General features: G+C 40.7%; 1 protein-coding gene across 1 annotated transcript in view; it reads left to right on the top strand.

The window, feature by feature from the left end:
• The window catches only part of GUCY2F (guanylate cyclase 2F, retinal), a 38471-nt gene extending 22744 nt beyond the window's left edge, over positions 1-15727 (top strand). The window contains exons 15-18 of the mRNA XM_053969807.1: positions 3832-3930; positions 5300-5394; positions 6429-6514; positions 15601-15727. Coding sequence (XP_053825782.1) covers positions 3832-3930; positions 5300-5394; positions 6429-6514; positions 15601-15727 — 407 coding nt within the window. The remainder of the gene's footprint in view (positions 1-3831; positions 3931-5299; positions 5395-6428; positions 6515-15600) is intronic.

Genomic DNA, 15727 nt, shown 5'->3' with positions numbered 1-15727 from the left:
AATGATTGCAGGAGTGTGTTTTATACTCTGTCAGAAATTAGATGAGATTATGGCTGCAGATTGTCGTGCCCAGAGCAGGAGTCCCTGGAGCACCAGCAGCATATTTTCAGCATGGAAAGAGAGGAAATTGCTGTGCAACATCTGCTGCTGCCTGTTGACAGCAGTTCTGCAATGTATCTCCCATGCCAAAAAATAGATCCCTAGGTGATGTCTACAGGGGGTATTAACATTTTGGATATCTGGAAAGCAGAATTGCTATGAACTGTTGTATTGGGTGTGAGAGGAAGAGGGCAGAGGACTCTGCAGATCTTGTTTTGCACAGATCTGGCAGTGTCATACTGTCATGGGAGCAGCCACAAACACATGTTCCAAAGCAAACCAGCTCTCTGAGCCACAGAGCTAACAGCTGAGTTTGATTAACCCTAGACCCCATTTCTCCTGAGAAAAGATGCATGAAGAGGGAATGATCAGCATCATGAAAGCCTTGGGGAAGCTCTTGGGGGAGAGGAGAACTTGGCTGACACTTTCACTGTACTGGAAGGGATGGAGTAAGGGTGTGACCTCTCAGTCATGTACTTTAGCTGCTTTCTGGAAACTGGTGCCAAGAAGAGCTCATGATGCCTCTCAGAAAAAGCAGTAAATGCATTTTGGCATAGGCTGCCCATGTCTTTTCAACTGCGAGGGAAAGCTGCACCTCTGGGAACTTCTGATGGCCCATGCCCATGTCTGCTTGTGGCAATGCATGGGTAAGGCAAAGAGGACAAGAAGACCAGTGCTTGGTCTGCATTTTTTCCCCTGCTTTAAACACATCCTGGAATCTTGGCTGTCTCTCCTGACTTCACTGCAGATCCCAGATAATTCGGCTGACTCAGCTGTTTCCCCACTATCCATGCCTGGGCTGGAGCAGGACAGTCAGCGAGAGCAGTGGTGAGAAGATAAGCTTTTCCACGGAGGCTGAAGATGATTTGTGTATCAGTCAGGCTCTCTGGCAGTCAGCCCTGCACTTTGATCTTGACCCTTAAACTCTGCAGCACTTCTGATGATCTTTGCAGAGTCTTAGCCAGAGCCTCTCGTTAACTGACCCTTGCAAGCCCTGGCAAAGAGACACTTCAAAGCAAACATATAGACCTGTGTAATTAAACAACTAGGCCATAATGTCCTCATCACAGGGTGTCTGGTTTCCTCTGAAACTTGTAACTGTGGGAGATTTACCATTGCAAGTTTTTCTTAGCCTTCTGCTGAAGCTGTTTGGAAAAGGGGGAACACGCACAGGAGGTGAAGGCAGTAAGCAAATTAAGTCTTAGATGCTTTCAACGCAGGGAATGTGTAATTTTGGGAATGCTTATATGGTAGGGTTGATTTTGAGCTGAGAGCCTTCTGCAATGGGACAGGCTTAAAAGCAGTATTCTAGAAAGGTAACACCTCACCCTAAAAATCTTGCTACTCCTATGTAGAAATGGCTGAGTGATTGCACCAACTAAATAGGGAACTTGAATTCAGGTACCCACATGGAGTTGTTTCCAGGACTTTCAGAGAGTCTACACTCATTTTGAGGACATATAAATGAACCCTGTAAAGCTGTTCATGAGCAGGAGTGGAAAAGGCCATATGGCTCAGTTTACCACGTTGACTTGGTTTCCACTGACTACAGTAGAAGCTCATCTGCCTTTATTTGTGCTTCTTAAAATGGAATGACAGAATCATAGCATACTCTGAGTTGCAAGGGATCCACAAGGATCATGGAGTCCAACTCCCAAGTGAGTGGCCCATACAGGGATCGACCCCATGACCCTGATGTTCTTAGCACCATGCTCTAACCAATGGAGCACAAATCCTTCTCAGTGAGGGCTGTTTTTTCAACATGAGCCACATGTTTTTGTCCTGTCCAAATCACATATTACAGAAGGAGCTTTGTTTCTTAGTGAGATTTGGGACTGTTGCTGTTATATTGTCACCACAAAAAGAAGAGAGGCGGTTTTTTGTGAGATAGGGTTTTCTCAGGGAAACCTTTTACTGAAGCATGAAGAAGAAGTCACCAAAAAGACCTTGTATTTGGTTATATGTCACATTAGCATGCACACAATAAAGACCATTTAGGGAACCATAAGGTCCTTGGCCGAGACTATCAACAGTGCCTTTATAGTTGCGTATAGAAGTGCGTATAGATGAAAACCTGAATTAAAATTCCTCTAGTGGATATAGTTCCTCTCCTGAAAAGCTTGAAACAAAGTAGAGAGTACTGATAAGGATGGGAATTAACTTGTAAGAGATTCTGAGGAACAGTGTTTTGTCTGAGGTACACTGACAAGAGTTGAAAAGAAATCCCCTTAAATCAGGTTTTCATGATCTCCAGCAGTCTCTGCCTGCTGTGTTTTATCCAGTTTGATCCATGCTGCTCAAGTCCTTGTAATATTTTTTGTATGAACCATTCTTCCTCACTCTTTTTTAAAAAAATCTTTTATCAAGCAATGATTCATCAGGCAGGAGTTAATACCTGTCTTACCTCCGAGTTTGCGTCCTCATGAAGTGTTTTAAAATCCGGCAACTTTGGGCAGCAACAACTTTTCAGAGGTCACAGCAAGAGAGGTTCTTGTGAAGTTCCCCATAGCTTTCAGCAATGGAGTTTCATTGTCCTTAAGATAGGTCTGAAAACTACATGAAAGATCAATTTTTTAAAATAACACTAAAATCAGCATAAAATTGCATTGTACTAAACTAAGTAACTGATCACTTCTAAATTAGGCCACAATTGCTACTATTTATATTATTACTGTTTTAAACACAACATTTTAACCTATAATCTTTTTATATTATGAAAACTCTAATCTATAGCATAATTTTAGGTACTGTTGGTGATGTACAACGTTCACATCTCTTGTAATCTTGCATGGGGAAAGATTTCCTAGATATCAGTTGTACTAAATATTCACTCAGAAGGATCATGACATTGAAAAGGCAGGCAAAGCCTGAAAAGGCATATCTTATAAATGCCTCTGATGGAAAATACAGAGAGTCCTGTCTTTTGTCTGCAGGAAGCCCCACACCTTATCACATTGCTTTTTATTTTTATTTTTGCACTTATTTTGCAGGCCCGATATTTTCTATTGTAGGCAATGAAATTTAGCTTCTCCTCTTTCAGAGTGCAGTCTAAACATTCAGTAAGCCAAATGCCCCGGATAAAAATTGTTTGTGCTGTTTGGCTTCCACGCATTTTATCTCCCAGTCTGTGCATGATCATGGGATCCTGCACACATACCTCTCCCTGACAACTTGGCAATGATCTTTGGAAGCTACTTAGGAAGTGAATAGATCTTGTATAAAGAATGAGAAAGAGGGAAAAAAGAGGTTTTGGCTAGACAGGCCATCTAACACTCTCTTCCTTTCCAAGGAGGGGACACAGGGTGGTCCAGAGTGCTGCCAGCACCTCTGGACTCCCAAGGCTGATTTTTAATCCTGTTTCAGCAGATTACAGGGCATGTCACAGGATCTGAACTTTAGTTTTCTCACATGGAAAAAGACCTTTTTAAAATGAGATTATGATTGTCCTTGAGTTTCCATGAACTCTGAACAAATTTCTCCCAGATGATGGTGAACTGAAGGCCTGCCACACAGGACCTTTCTCAGACATGAAACACCAGCATGAAATCCAGAGCAATGCTTAACTTTCAACTGATTGGAGCAAGCACCAAGGCCAATGAGATCTTTAGGAAACCTTCTCCTGTATTTCCAATAGGTTTTTTGAGTGTCAGAGGAAAAGATGAGATTTGTTTGTCAGTGAACCACTAGATTTATGCAGGGCCATCCAGGTAACGCTGCTGACGTGTTTTTCAGGGCCTTGTGTGGCAGGCGTGGTGGGGCTGACCATGCCACGGTACTGCCTCTTTGGAGACACGGTGAACACGGCGTCAAGAATGGAGTCCACAGGCCTGCGTGAGTATTTGGGTCAGTCAAAGAAAGGGGAAAGTCAAATGATAGAATTCAAAGCAGCCTGAAGGAGAGGGCACCATTTTTGCCATTGTAGGTTGGCCTTTAGGACCCTGCCTTCCAGCTGCAGTTCTGTGACTCGAATCCCATCAACCAAAATCAGCATGAATCTTGTCCTACTTTTCCTCCAATACGGTTTGGATCTTGCTTTCAGTCAGTGCTAAGAACCCTCAATTCAGAGGGTTCTTGCACAGTAAAATAATGCATTTACCTTCCATAACCAGTACAAAGCAAGGGTTGAAGGACAGGTGGGCACTGCTTCCATCATACCCTTGGTCATAGAAAGTCCCACTGAGACTGGAGACAGCAGGAGCACTGCAGGTGCAAGAACATTGTTCCACATTAATAGAAATGCATATAGATAAATAGGAAAATTGTAGGTTAATCTCTCACAAAATGTAGCTCATAGCTGTATGATCTTCCTCTACATATTCAAACTGATGTTTTTCTTTCTTATTATTATGGAAAAAAAAATTAATCAGCTCATACCCCATCCTTCAAAGGGGAAGGCAATGTGATTGACAAAATTGAAATAAAAGCTAAACAAAAAAAACAAAAAAAAAAAACAAAACAAAAAAAACAAAAAAAAAACAAAAAAAAAAAAAAAAAAAAAAAAAACAAAAAAAACCTATTTTGGGGGAAATGTTTTAGAAATATTTCCTAGCTTGTTCACACAAGCAGAACAATAAAAAATTTCAGTGAGTTCCAGCAGTGGCTGTAAAACAATCTGGGGAAGATGGGAATGCAATAAAGTTCTCCACCTTTGCCCTTTTTGTTCATAGATTAAATGGCAGCTCTGGGTGGGATAAATTACTAAAAATCCAGACATATCTACATGCATAGCCACATTTTCTTTATGTTCCCTTGCAAACTCCATCTCTTTGCTCTTCATCACAGCTTTCAAATTATGTTTGGTGTCTGGAGCAGGACAGTTGGCTATTTTTCATTTCTTTCTTATTCCCTAGTTATACTATGGCAATAGATAAAACAGAAATCTAGCTGACAGTGTTACTGGAAAACCAGTTGCCATCTTTATGAACAGATGGACTTCTACACTGAATGTGTTTGGTATCCTTCTCCAGGAAGCCCTCAGAGTATATCTCCTCTCCCCCTCCATTCTTTACAGCCCTGCCTGGAAGAACCCATCAGTCAGCATTAAACTCTACATAGAGGAACACCACACAGCAACACCAGCCACACACCTGAATTGGAACACTCCTGCTTTGGAGCCCTTTTCCTTGTTAGGATGAAGCAGTGGGAAATTCACAGCCTGTGTGCAGTGCAATGATCCAGCTGCTTTGCTCTCTGTTCCCAGCTTACAGAATTCATGTCAGCCAAAGTACAGTGGATACACTTCGGAATCTGAACGAAGGCTATGAAATCATACCCAGGGGAAAAACAGAACTGAGGGTAAGAAGGCCAGGGCTGTGTGAAGCACTTCAAAGGGGAGTCATCTTGCTTGAGGAATTTTCATATTAATATCTTTTTTGGCCTTCATATACCAATCTTCAGCTGAATCCTTCCAGAATTTTCCCTTTCATTTGTTTCAATACATTAAGTAGTTATTGAAGGACTGTGGGATCAAGCAATCAGCTGTATATGCTGAATATAAGTATTTCTATAGTAGTTTATTTAGTCCACCCTTGACAGAAGCTGCTACTTTTCAATGTCCAAACAAGACAGTACTAAATAATTCAAACATCATTTCTACCTTTACATAGTCAATGGACAGAAGTAGGAGCTTTGCTTGCCTTAAATGCCTAGAATAAAATGTCCGAATATGGCCTCAGGTCCCTCAACAATTTTGCATGACAAGTGGAATCATCCAAGTTCATATGTCTGCAAGTGGAGATATGGGGTAAATATTCCAGGTCTAGTCAATGGAAAGAAACCTTTACATAGTGGGGATAAATTGGCCTTTCAGGAATTTATTAGCCTGAAGTACTTTCAGGGTCTACTTTATGTGAAGATGATTGTTGGTTTTCCTCCCCTTCTTCAGTTAAGGGTGATTGACTCTCAAATAGGTTCATCAGATGCATCACACCTTACAAGCTAAACCATCAATGGTGGGAGAGGAAGTTATTATTCTGATACTCAGTTCAGAATGAGTTGTAAAGTCTCTCAATTAATAATGCTAGTGCTGACAAATAAGATGATTAGTGATCTTGTAGTTTCCAATTTCTGTTCAGCTGTGTAGTTTCAATGACCCAGATCAATGAGGGTAATTTGTAAATGACAGTTGGAACAAGGTTAATGAATATCCTCTTTCAGGAAAGTCAAACTCAAATGATCCCTGAGCTATTCTGAAGGACAGCCCAAGATTTCCAGGCATGGTCTGTCTCTGGATATGTATGAAACCAGAGAAACCAAGAGAGAAAAATTACATATCAAGCAGAGGGCAGTCAGAAAGCTGCTTTTTATTTGGATTTTTGGTTTTATTTTAGGGTAAAGGAGTAGAGGAAACATATTGGCTGGTTGGGAAAAAAGGCTTCCAGAAGCCCTTACCTAAACCTCCTGAAATAAAGCCAGGGTGAGTATGACTTCATCACTGTCCAAGACATTGATTAAAACATCTCTTTTGGAGTTCACAGGCTGAATATCTGTCTGTCCATGTTATCTGTTTGCAAAATCTATATCCTGTTCCTTCCCTGACTTACATGTTCAGGCATAGTACAGGGACTCAGAAGGGATGTGATTCTTTCAGCACCTCTCCTTATTCACAGTTCCCAAGAAGTGACATGGAAACTTCCTGCTTCTCCCCTATAATCACTTGGAGACTGAACTTGAGAAAGAACTTGAGGGTTCCTCCCCGAATCTCCTTCCTGCTCTGTGTGCATATATGAGAAAAACAGGTAGGGACACTTTCAGGTCTCTGGTGTCATCAGTGTATGGGAGACACAAGATTTTTCTCCCCTTCCATCAAATTCCTGCTGAAAACATCAGCCTCATTAACATATAAACACATTTCTTCCCTTTCATTCTAACAGAAGAATGAGAAAGCTTTGTGTTACAAATGTATGGCACTGTTATGCAATCAAAGATTTAATTATGCTGCCTTCATGAAGTCATTTTGTAGCTTTGTAATGCCTGACTTTGCAAACAAAGTACTCCCTGTTCAGATGTCACCTGCTGGATGCCTGGAAAGGATGTTGTGGTCAGGACATAAAAACCAGGAATCAGATTTGTTTGACAAGAACAGCGTGGTCACCCACTTTAAAAGCAGTCAACCTCGACTCCCTTTATAGACAATAAAGAGAAATACTTGCTAAGGGTCTGATTCAATTGACCCTTGCAAGATGTTGTTGCCTGTTTTGATGAGGTCCTAAAGTAACTACTTCAGAGATCGGTGTCTGACAGCAAACATGGTCTGTTTTAATGTAGCTCTGACTTCTGATCAATATCGTTCTACATGTGGCCCCATTCACTCTTAGTAAATAAAAAAATTTCCCCATTTCCCCACATACTCAGGATCAGAGGATCTTGCGCATCCATGTGTAATCTCTGAAGAGTCCACCTTTAACATTGCAGAGACAGAGGTGATCTACTCTTGTCCCGAGGCCCAAATCTTCCTTCTTCTTTTGCAGTATCTCCATCCCCACAGGTCACACAGCGGTTGAGTGATCTTGACAGTAATCAGAGGAAAAAAGTAAAGTTACACAAAACCGTATTTGTCCTTGTGAGGGGGCAAAATGAAACTTATACCCTAAAGGCCAAATGTCAAGTTACAGAAAAAAGCAACTGGATGTTGAAGCAGAGCAAATATTTGGAGAACTGCCTCAGGCATAGGCTGTGCTGTTACCAGATAGATATTAGACATTATGTCCTGCTTTCCAACCTTATCTTGATGATTCATATTTTGGCACAAAATCAAGAAGCAGAAAGTTGTTTCTCTCTAGCTGGCCAATATGGTGGTTTCAAGTCACTGCCTCGTATAATTCCATAGGGATTTCCTTATTTGTAGGCTTTTGAGCTGAAGAAGGAAATACTGAATAAATTCCTCTTCTACTCATTTTTTTCACTCTGTCCTAAGGCAACTTATCTTCTCTTGGGTATGCCCTTACCATGAGGTCTATGAACACTTGTTTTTATCTCTTGCTTTATATTGTGACTTGGGAAGCCTAAACATCTACAGGTGGGCCGTTGTGGCGGCCATGCCGAGAGGTGTTTCCTACTAAGTGAAGGTAACTACATTGTGCTTGGTCTTATATCCATGCTATGGAATTGAAAACCTGTCGGCCATAGATTTAAGGGTCAGATCCTATGGATGGAAGTTTTTGAAGTTCCTATTCAAAGGATAAGTCCTTTTTTCTTGGTCTGATCAAATCTCAGTTTTACCTGGTTTTCATGGGAATTTTGGGTTAACTTCGCATAACATAGTACAGTGCAGGACAGTTCTATAGCCTCTCTACACCTTCCCTTGCTTCAAGTCAGATTTCTATACATACACCTGGTACTGCCACGGGAAATAATGGCAGACTGGACATAGAGAAGGTGTAACAAAATTAAGAGACAGCAAAGTGTGCCAAGCAGTCAAGCAGCAGTCTACCTGTAGGATAGACATTCTTTTGAGATTTCAGTCAGATAGGTTTAAAGGAAGGCTGTGAAATTTCTTTGAGGATACACCAGGTGACTATCTGGGGGGTTGAATTATGAGACAAGGAAAAAGCACAAAGTTGTGAGTATATAATCATGGGATATTTGAAGTTGGCATCCTGTGATGCTTTGGAACAGGCAGCATCTTTTCAACTCCAGTGGAGCAGTCATCTTGTCCAAAAAAGCAGAAAGGATAAGAGGTTATACAAAACTACCAGATGCAAGCCTGACCTGGTCTAAATCTCAGATGCATTTTGCAAAGCACTGAAAACATATCTAACACTAGGAAAAATTCAATGGCTAATGAAATTCAGAAAGAAAAAAACCCCAACCAACCAACCAACCAACCAACCAAACAAACAAAAAACCCAAACCAGAAGAAAACCAAGAGCCAGGCTGATTTTCATTTGCCATTCCAAGGAGATAAGTGACATTCTTGGTCTTCTGAATTTTCCAACATTTACCATCCTGGTTCAGAAATTCTTTTCTTTGATACTGAATACAGTGTTTGAAAGCATCAGAAGTCCTCTATCCCAGCAGGTAGTTTTATTCAGAAACTTTCCCTTAAAACTATTTATGGAAAGTTAACTGGGGGGAAAAATTAATACAATTCAACAAAGATACATATTGTCAATCCTCTCAAAGGCTTTTAACCATTAACCCAGTGCCTAGGTAAAGAGCATATGAAAGTTTTTGATTTTTTGACATAAACCCAAATCCCTTACCTTGTATAAATTCATTAAGTCTTAAGTCCAGAAGGGTTGATAGGTCTTCTATCCCACTACCACTCACAGTGATAAGTGCAACCTGATGTGCAACATCACTGAACACTGAAGATACATCCAGGAATAGGTGAGAGTCTTGGGGCCCTCTCATCCTCGCATGAGGATCAGCCCTGGAGGAAGCACTGAGATCCTTGTTTGAAGATAAATGGGTGAGAAACAGTGAAGGATGCTCAAAGAATCCATCTCCCAACCCCAAGTTATAAACACCTTTTTATGAGCTAGGAAAAAGACACTCAGTAGGACAAAATTATTTTTCTTCTACCCTGTACAAGGCTGTCATTGCTTTGTCTGTGCTGGAGCACCCTTGTAGGATGGAACTGTAGAGAGTCTCTAGTGTTGCTGTTGCTGCTGATGTGTCTTTCTGAGGAGAAAACTGAAAACATTTCTACTTGGGCTCCTATCTGAAGTCTGTCAAATCCACTTTTAAATCAAAATTAAAAGAACTTGTGGACCAAACAGCAGTGAAAAACTCTTGTTGACTTCCCATAGCTGGAATTATACAACAACATAAAAATATTTCCTAAATAAATTTTATATATCATTTAACAAGAGCTATTCAAGGAAATCAAAGCATCCTCTGTCTCATAGGCTTGACCATGCAATGTCAGGACAGATGTATTTTGCTTCACACTCAATCCCTTCTTTTCAAGCTATTTCTGACCACCTAACACAACAGCAAAATGAAGGCAAAGAAGTATTCTGATCATGGCTGTGGCATAATGACAATGAGAAAGAAGACTTTTTTCTGAAATCTGATGGAGGATGAGAAAGGGAATGAACGTTGGTGACTCATCTCCCTTTCAACAAGACTGTTTGACTTGTGATGTGATTGCACCAGCTTTATATTTAAACAAGCTCTTCCTGAGCAAGCTGAAGTTTCTGGGAGAGTTGACTGGAATATTACAGAATTTGTGCTAATAGCAAGAAACCCTACATTCAGTGTTCAGAAAGGAAGTAAAGTCAGAACTTAATGGATTTTCTTCTGCTGTTTTTGCAAACAAGGTGATGGGAAGAGAGGACCTTGGTAAAATAACAGCTGTCTCCAAAAAGAGGGGTTTTGCCCAAAGCTGGGATGGATAATGCAGAATCAGACCTCACCAGTTGCTCAGACATTTGTGAGTTCAGGGGATGAGCAGGTCCTGTTTACACTGGATCTTTCTTTTTCTGCTGTACAGTGGTTGAAAGTCAAGTCACTGCCAAACATTTAATTGATACTTGTGTGAGCAGTGTCTGGAGGTGGACCTCAGGCAGTCTAATACTGTGCTTGATCATCAAATACCCTGGTCAGGCCTTTACCTTCTGTGGGTCACAACCTGCTGCACTGTTGTGCAGACACAGGCAGCAACCTTCTCCACTGCCCTGTGCGTGAAGTCCTGCTGGCTGGACTCAAAAACCAAACCCCTGATGCTCACCCATGTGTGGCTGAATTTTGTTACTACTTCCATAAAGGGTCTAGACACAAAGATTTCTTTTCTCCCTCCAACAGGCAGGATTTAATCTTATTAAAAGTTTTTTACCTCCATCTGATCTGGTCACCTTGCATGTCTTTGAAGAGTCAGTGCAAAGAAACAGACATTTCTTGGTGTTGATCTTCTTCTTCTTTGGGATAAACTCCTGCTGTGGCCCAGCAGCACCAGCTTCCCTCCACTATCTCAGAATAGAGCCCAAGATATTTGGCTTACATGGAGACATCTCTATTGCAGATAAAAAAAAATATCAGGGAGCTAAATCCCTCTTGAGTTGTAGATTCCCAGAAGAAGTCATTCCTCATTGAACCCATCAGGATTATATCCTCCTGGCTTCCCTGTCCTTGGGACCCAGCCCTAAAGGCACCATGACTCTTCAGGAGGTTTATAAAGAGGGATCAATGTTTCTAAGAAGAAACATGTTCCCAGAAATAAGAATTTAGATAAGGCATGGGAGGACAACTTGTATAGGCATTTCCATTTGTAGAGCAGAACTAGCCAAAGACCTGAAACTTGACTCTACTCTCCCTCAGGAAAGGCTGTTAAATTTGTGTTCAGCATTCAGAGACAACTGGCTTTCTCTAGGGACTGTTAAATAGGATTTCCACCAGGAAATGTGCTCACAGCTTAGTGAGCTGAGAGCTTCTAAAAGCAACATCCCTGGAAGAGCAAAAGGCACTGAAGCAGGAACTAAACTAACAAAATGCAAGATCTTCACTGCTGTTTTGTTCTATTCCTCCCTTTAATGAATGTGGTCAAAGATGAGTGTAATAATGGAATCATTCTCCCAGGATTCATCTTTAATTGATTCTGGAAACAGCCTTGATAAAGATATAGTTTATACTCCTCAATCAACAAAGTCATTCATTTTGTCCTGGCGGAAGTGTCTAAGAGTGCCAAGAGCCCTCTGGACACTTAAAATTTAATTAGCTGACCTCATCCTTTGCAGTAAGTTGAGTGGTACAAGAGGAGAATTAATAAAACCAGAGCCAGGACCCATATTTGTTTTCCTTTCTCTCACCAGAAGACACTTACCTTTTCTTTAGTCTCCATTACGGTCTGTTCTTTATTTCAGTTGAAACCGAATTGGTTCTTTCTCTAATGGCCTACCTGTTCACTGCAGGTATAGAGCTCATGGGTTACTCCCAGAAGAAATTGCAGAGTTCAAAAGGAGGAAAGCTGAAAAACTCCTTGGCAAAAGAACCTAGATCTGAGGTAGTAGTTGTAGGACAGTCCCCATGTAGCTCTGCTGTTTAGTGTCTGCTTGTGTGTTATTTGTGTGCATTTTACTGGTTTTAGTGTCTTTTCTTCCCCCTTTCCTTCTACTTTTCTCCTTTTTTTTTTTTTTTTTTTTAATATGTGTTATTATTCTAACATGTCTCATTCAAGAGGTGCTTGGAACAGCAGCAAAGCTGTAGAGCCTTGTTGGGTGATTTCCTAGTGAATTTATACCTAGTATCCTATTAATTCCTGAAAGACATTGAGTATTACTACGTTTTTCTGCAGTGTACTATCAATCCACTCTATGTTGATGTTCATGATGTTCATGAAGAGCCCAGTACATGGTAAATACAGACATAAAACTGGAGTTCAAGCCTGGAAAAATCCAAATTGCCTACTGTTGCTTTTGTGTAATGTACATCTCCTGCCTAGTGTAATCCCATACCTCATGACAATAACAGGATGCAGCTTTGATATTCATCATTATGGTACTGATGGGTACAAGAGATAATGGATTTAAGGTGTGGGTGGAATTTGGAAGTCATGTGGAATATGACGGCATGACCTGATCAAGTAGGTGTTATCAGAGCAAGGCTGGCATAGAAGCATGCACAAGTGTGCACACTTGCACAAGTGTGATGTCCCCTGAAAATGATGTATGAGCTGGGATTTTGGATAATATCTCTAAAAACAGCAGTAATGCTTCTGCTCAACTCCTCTGGACTAATGTGCATTTCATTTCCACTCCTCTAACAAAGGAGGGGTGGATGAAAGCTCAGAGTACCTAGATACAGGCAAAATCTAGTTACAAACGCCTAAGACACACCAGATCTGGCTGATAGATTGCTATGAAGACTAAAGCTACATCCAATTTTCTCACAAGGATAAAACCCAGCAGGTAACTGTTGGCTGTGTTCCTTCTTCCCAAATACATCTTTTAAATATTCAGGGTGTGTTACCAGGCTGCTTTGTCTCTCTTAAGCGATATTTAAATTTTGTCTGAAGTTCTCCCTATCAAGGACCTGAGGGCAGAAAATCCTCATTAAAAAAATAAAATAAACAAAATTATTTGAATATGGGACACAATCTGAAGAGACCTGCATAAGCACTACCATATGTGAACACCCACTGCTAAATACAAGTTCTGAGGCACAGAAGACCACCCTGCTGATTTACATCTAAGAGTACCAGCTAACCCTCCAAGGCCAGAGACAAAGAGGATCTCACACTTGGATTAGCCCTGCTTGACAAAACCTGCACATATAGTGGTATATAAGTATTTAGTACATCTAAAACCCACAGACACAGACTTCCACACTGAAGCAGGATGATCAGCAGTATATATTATGGAGAACAGAATGTCCTCATTAGGCAACTTGGCTTAATCCATTGGAAATAGCAGAAAAATCATTACGACATTCATAGCTAGATCTTTTCAATGGTCCTAGTTCAATCATTCTTGTGTGCAGTAAGCTTTCAATGGAGTCAATTATGTCCTCAACAGCCACTTATTCCCACATGCCTGCTTGGTGGTTTAGTGATGTTTCTAGCTAATCTATCTTAGATGCTTCTGATGAAAGGGACTATGCTACCAACAACCTTGTTTTTCCTTGGTGGCAATAAACACTATACAAGGATCTCAGATGTGGTGATCTATAGTCCATTCACCCAGTTTCTGGTCCTTTTAGTCTGGGACCCTAAAATGCTAACAGTCCCAGAGGGTTCTTGCTGCAGTACAATAGGGATCCCCATCTTGGAGTAATTATGTATTTTGGAGTATTCATCTGGCCTGGAGTCTAGAGGAAGGTCAAGACTCTGCTTCTCCTGCTCAGAGTCAATTCTTTAACCTTGAAAGGTTAAAGTCCTGTGGATTCTGCCATCCTTGATGTATTCTTGATTTCAAAGAGAAGTGATGGTTCTGACTGGATCTTGATAAAAACACTCAGCAAAGCATGAGGAACATTAGAGCATACCTCCTGTTATCTGAAAATAAATCTCTGGGTTATATCATTAGTGGCCCTTCTCTTTTGTCCTCTGGTAGGGTCTGTGAACTTAACATGGACCTTTTAACCCACGCATGCAAGTGGGATTCAGCCCACAGCACCATTGTTATCACAGACACTTGTGTAAGACTGGTAGATTAAACAACAGCTGAAGACTATGTAGGATAAACCATGGCAGCAAATGCTGCTGGACAATATCCTCAGGCAGATGAATCCCATCCACAGCATCTTAAAATACTTCTGAAAAGGAGAAAGGGATTTCTCTCTTTAACTTCAAAACATAACAGAGAACTATGTCACAGAGAGGTCAATGACTCCCTAGGATTCATGGATAGGTCTCAGTTTGTAGATGAGACTTAGACCCCATGCAAATCAATCAGAATTCCTTGTGGAGTTCTCAGGGGTGAGATTTCACCCATGTGATTGGTAGTGGCTGTATTTGTGGAGGGACCCATTGTATGTGAATTTTAGTACAATCTGTACTGCTCTCTGCTGACTTCTAGCTGTGTAAGAATTCAGGTGGTGTATCCTACATGGACAAAAGCACCGGCCTGGGATTACCTAAAAGTACTGAGGCTCAATTTTTCAAGTTATTTTCTCTCCTTTTTGTTGTTGTTGTTGTTGTTTGGGTTTTTTTGTTTTGTTTTTTGTTCCTCAAGGATTTGACTCTCCTTGCATTATGACCCCTCATCCTATGAACTCAACTTAGTGACAGGAGATCCCTTGACACTCTTTCTTGTTCAAGAAATACCCAAATAATTGCAGCTTGCTGGCCAAACCATTGGCTAGCAAGGTGCAGCTGACCAGCAGATAAGACCATATTATCATAGGATAGCTTGGGTCGGAAGGGATCTTTTAAGGTCATTTAGTCCAATCCCCCTTGCAATGAGCATCCTCGACATAAAATTTCTTTGTTATATCTAGTCTAAATCTATCCTGTTTTAGTTCAAAAACATTACCCTTTCTATTATTTCTACAGGATACCTGCTTCATGTAGTTGGTTTTTAACATATATTTCTATTCTAAAATAATTGCATATTCATTGCACACAATGATGGTGTGTACAGTTTAAACCATACATTTATGTATATCTACAACTATTAACTATTTTTTTCTAATCTCTATATAATAGCAATGGTGTTATTACTAGGGATTAGTATTAGCTCTTTTTGGTTTAAAAGAACTGGAATTATATTTTCTATTATATGCAGTAAATCCTATTCCATATGATGCTTTATCCATGACAGGGTAGTTGTAGATTTAAGACCTTCCTAAAGCCCTGCCATTTGCTGAGCTTCTGGCCTCTTACAAGTCCTTGGTGTTTATTTTGTCTCTGAGAAACCCATTATGTTATAATGAATTTGCACCCACCAACGGATGGTGGCCCAGAACCTGGGTTTGATGAACTCTTGAAATATTGCAGCAAAAGATCCACTTCAACTCCATCATTTAACATTTCTGCTTTGGCTGACACAAAATGATGCTAAATGAAAAGTCATGCCTTGGTGAGCAAAGCTGCTAACTCCTCTTTTCTTTTCTGTTTCACAGCCACAACTGGCCAGATGTACTGACCAGGAAATTGAAATCTGTCCTGAGGGACACAAAGAGGACACTAAGAAAGCAAAGAGCTGGGAAGCATGAAGGAGAAATAAGTTTTGGAGAGGATGAAATCTGA

This window comes from Vidua macroura, chromosome 2 (assembly GCF_024509145.1).
Source record: "Vidua macroura isolate BioBank_ID:100142 chromosome 2, ASM2450914v1, whole genome shotgun sequence".
NCBI classification, from domain to species: domain Eukaryota; kingdom Metazoa; phylum Chordata; class Aves; order Passeriformes; family Viduidae; genus Vidua; species Vidua macroura.
Note: the sequence above shows the minus strand (reverse complement) of the source record. Positions and strands in the feature narration are given on the sequence as shown.